The sequence below is a fragment of the Conger conger genome, chromosome 3, assembly GCF_963514075.1.
Source record: "Conger conger chromosome 3, fConCon1.1, whole genome shotgun sequence".
Classification (NCBI taxonomy): Eukaryota; Metazoa; Chordata; class Actinopteri; order Anguilliformes; family Congridae; genus Conger; species Conger conger.
This window is the reverse complement of record NC_083762.1, coordinates 58,070,216-58,073,141: the sequence shown is the minus strand read 5'-3', so window position 1 is coordinate 58,073,141 and position 2,926 is coordinate 58,070,216. Positions and strand designations below refer to the sequence as shown.

The following is a 2,926-nucleotide window of genomic DNA, read 5'->3' as shown; positions in this document are numbered from 1 at the left end:
ATGTCCAAAACAGCACCCCGCAACTTCTCCAGCGCAAGTGCCTCGGGCCCCAACTCTAAGAAGGGGCCACGCTCCAGCGCTGGGAGCATGTTTGGGGGAGCTGGAGGAACAGGCTCCCGTGCCTCTGTGTCCACTCTTCGAGGTCTTGAGAACGCGCTACGCCCGAATAATCAGCCGAGCAACACTGCTTCTACCCCCGGGCCAGGGGCCAAAGAAAGCATGAAGGGGCTGAACGAGCGTCTGGACAAGTATCTGTCCAGAGTGAGAATGCTGGAGAATTCCAACAAAGATCTGGAAGACCAAATTAAAGAGATCTTGTTGAAGAGAGGAATCACAAATGAACGAGACTGGGACGCCCTGGAGAAGCCGCTGGCAGACCTCAGGAAACAGGTTGACAAAAATTACGTAATTTAATCATTTTTTTTAGTATGTTAAGTTTAAAGAAGACGATTCCTATGCCTGCTTTGTTTTTGCACGGTAATGGATCAACCGATATATAAATCACGAAACACCAAATTATAGTTACGTTTCTATATAGTTATATCTTCTGTACAGTTTGACAGGTACTAAAACGCAATGTTTTTTCTAGTTTTGTTTTCTAAATAGATCTATTTTTAATTTTTAAACATGTATCATGTATCATATACTTATTTCACTGTCCACTGTGAAGTGTCTACAATAATATTTTCCTGATATCAGGAACGATAGTTGAACATGTTTTCTTTGCAGGTGCGAGATATGACTATGGAAAATGCCCGTCTCCTGTTGCGGGTTGACAACGCCAGGCTGGCCTCTGACGACTTCAAAGTCAAGTGAGACATCATTGAGCTTCAGTTATTTATTGTAGCGTGGAACTTAATGAACGATGAGCGCACCTCTTTCATAAAGTATAGCTGAGATTTTGTTAATTTTTTTCTCAATTCGATTACATATTATTATTCATTAATATATACACAATTAATATATTTCCATTTTGCTCAGCGAACGGTGAAGTTATTACAAATATAAAAGATGTGAAGCTGAGTGGTCCTCCCCCTACAGGGCTGATGCTGAAGAGGCCATGCGGCAGGGTGTAGAGAGAGACGTTTCTGGCTTGCGCAAAATCATCGACGACGCGACCATTAGCCGCCTGCAGGTGGACAGCCAGATCGAGTCTATGAGAGAGGAGATTGCATATCTGAAAAAGATCCATGAGGAGGTAGCGTACAACATCACGTCCCCTATGGACCTCTTCACTATCCATTAAAGCAATCTAATGCAATGATGCTGTGCTCACCCTTGCAGGAAGTTACTGAGCTTCGCGAATTGATCAGGGAATCCAAAGTCACGGTGGAAATGGATTCGCCCAAGGGGAATGATCTGAGCGACACCATCGCCAAGATCCGTCAGCAGTATGAAAAAGTGGCGGAGAAGAATCGCGAGGAGACCGAAGCCTGGTATCAGGGCAAGGTGAAGTGGGCTGGAGAGTGCACACAACGTCATGACTTATGACTTCATGCTTGGACTGCATGAACTTCTGATTTTAAGTTTTCAGTGAAAGGAATTAAAATGTGAATAATAATAGATCTCTGCTGCTCTTATTTACAGTTTGACAACGTGAAGGCTGGCGTTATTGAGAACACAGAGGCCCTGCAGAAGGAGAAGTCTCTGCTAAACGAACTGCGGAGGCAGAGACAGGCTCTGGAGATCGACCTGCAGGCCATCTACGCCATGGTGAACCTCCTGCCCCAGACTTTAGGCTAATTTATGAATGTGCTTCGGGTATACTTACGCTCATCAGTGTACAGGTCACTTGACCACTTCTATATTGCACAGTTGTATTTATGACTACTTACGGGGGGGGGGACACCCCTGTCCGTCACCACAGATTAATTCCCTGGAGAGGACGTTGGCCGAGGTGAAGAACCGCAACGGGCTGCTGATGAGCCAGCTGAACGAGAGGCTTCTGAGACTGGAGGGGGAGCTGGGCCAAGTGCGAGCGCAGATCGAGCGGCAGACAGCGGACTACCAGGCCCTGCTGAACATGAAGATGAAGCTGGAGGCTGAGATTGCCAAGTACAGGCATCTTCTGGAGGGCCTCCCCAATGTCGACGACAGGTGAGGCTGGGGCACAGGTGGAGGGGTCCTGTTGTATTTGAGAGCACCCCCACAAACAGATACACATATCGAGACCATAGAATTATAAGGTCCTGACTGACATTTTTGACAAAAATGAGTAAATATGTTGTTTATAGTGCACTAAATATACAGTATGTTTGGAGTTTAAAGGTTTGAAAACCTGCGCAATTTGAAAGGTTGTATCTGCTTGGAGTCCATTCAATTCAATGTGTTGTCAATATCTCAAAACTGCTCAGTATGCAGTTTGTTATAGATCCAAGGTCACGGTATACGCATGCACACACATATGCATACACACACTGCTGAGAGTAATCTCTTCCTCTTCCTCTTCCTCTCAGACCCAGTCCTGAGACGGTGAATGGAAAATGAGTGGTTCTGACAGCAGCCAGAAGGTGGAGCCCCTGAGCAACGTAAAGGAAGAAAGTGACTGAGTTCAACGGTCATCTTTCCCCAAGGCCCGTGCATGTATGCAGAATGTGAACCCATCTGTTCTTTCCTTATCAATAAATAAGTGCTTTCCCATCTAACTTATTGTGCTGTCTAATCATTTTCATCGCTGAATCACCTTTTTCCCAGAAAAAGACGCATTCTTCATCTGTAACCCCAAAAGCACAAGTTGGCTAATTTAGAACCCCAAAAATGGGATAAAAACTAATAAAAAATCCAAATAAAAATAATGAACAAACACCCAGAATAAGTTAACAATCCAACCTTACAAACAGCTGATGTTAATGCATCATAACCAGGTCAGTCGTTCAATTCAGATACTCCCAGTAAATTATTTATCTCTACTCTTCATAAAATGGAC

At 44.6% G+C, this 2,926-nt stretch overlaps 1 protein-coding gene across 1 annotated transcript; it reads left to right on the top strand.

Moving 5' to 3' along the window:
- LOC133123492 (keratin, type I cytoskeletal 18-like) lies at positions 1 to 2,487 on the top strand. Its single transcript, XM_061233962.1, has 7 exons — positions 1 to 390; positions 730 to 812; positions 1,042 to 1,198; positions 1,285 to 1,449; positions 1,588 to 1,713; positions 1,868 to 2,097; positions 2,457 to 2,487. The coding sequence occupies exons 1-7, from the start codon at positions 1 to 3 to the stop codon at positions 2,485 to 2,487; spliced, it is 1,182 nt and encodes a 393-aa protein (XP_061089946.1).
- Positions 2,488 to 2,926: the final 439 nt, after the last annotated feature.

Bases quoted from the DNA above. Each gene is read 5' to 3' on its own strand.
- LOC133123492 (XM_061233962.1), top strand. From the start codon at position 1: ATGTCCAAAACAGCACCCCGCAACTTCTCCAGCGCAAGTGCCTCGGGC. The intron at 813-1,041 runs GTGAGACATCAT...CTCCCCCTACAG, and splicing joins TCTGACGACTTCAAAGTCAA to GGCTGATGCTGAAGAGGCCA. The intron at 1,714-1,867 runs GTGAACCTCCTG...CCGTCACCACAG, and splicing joins TGCAGGCCATCTACGCCATG to ATTAATTCCCTGGAGAGGAC.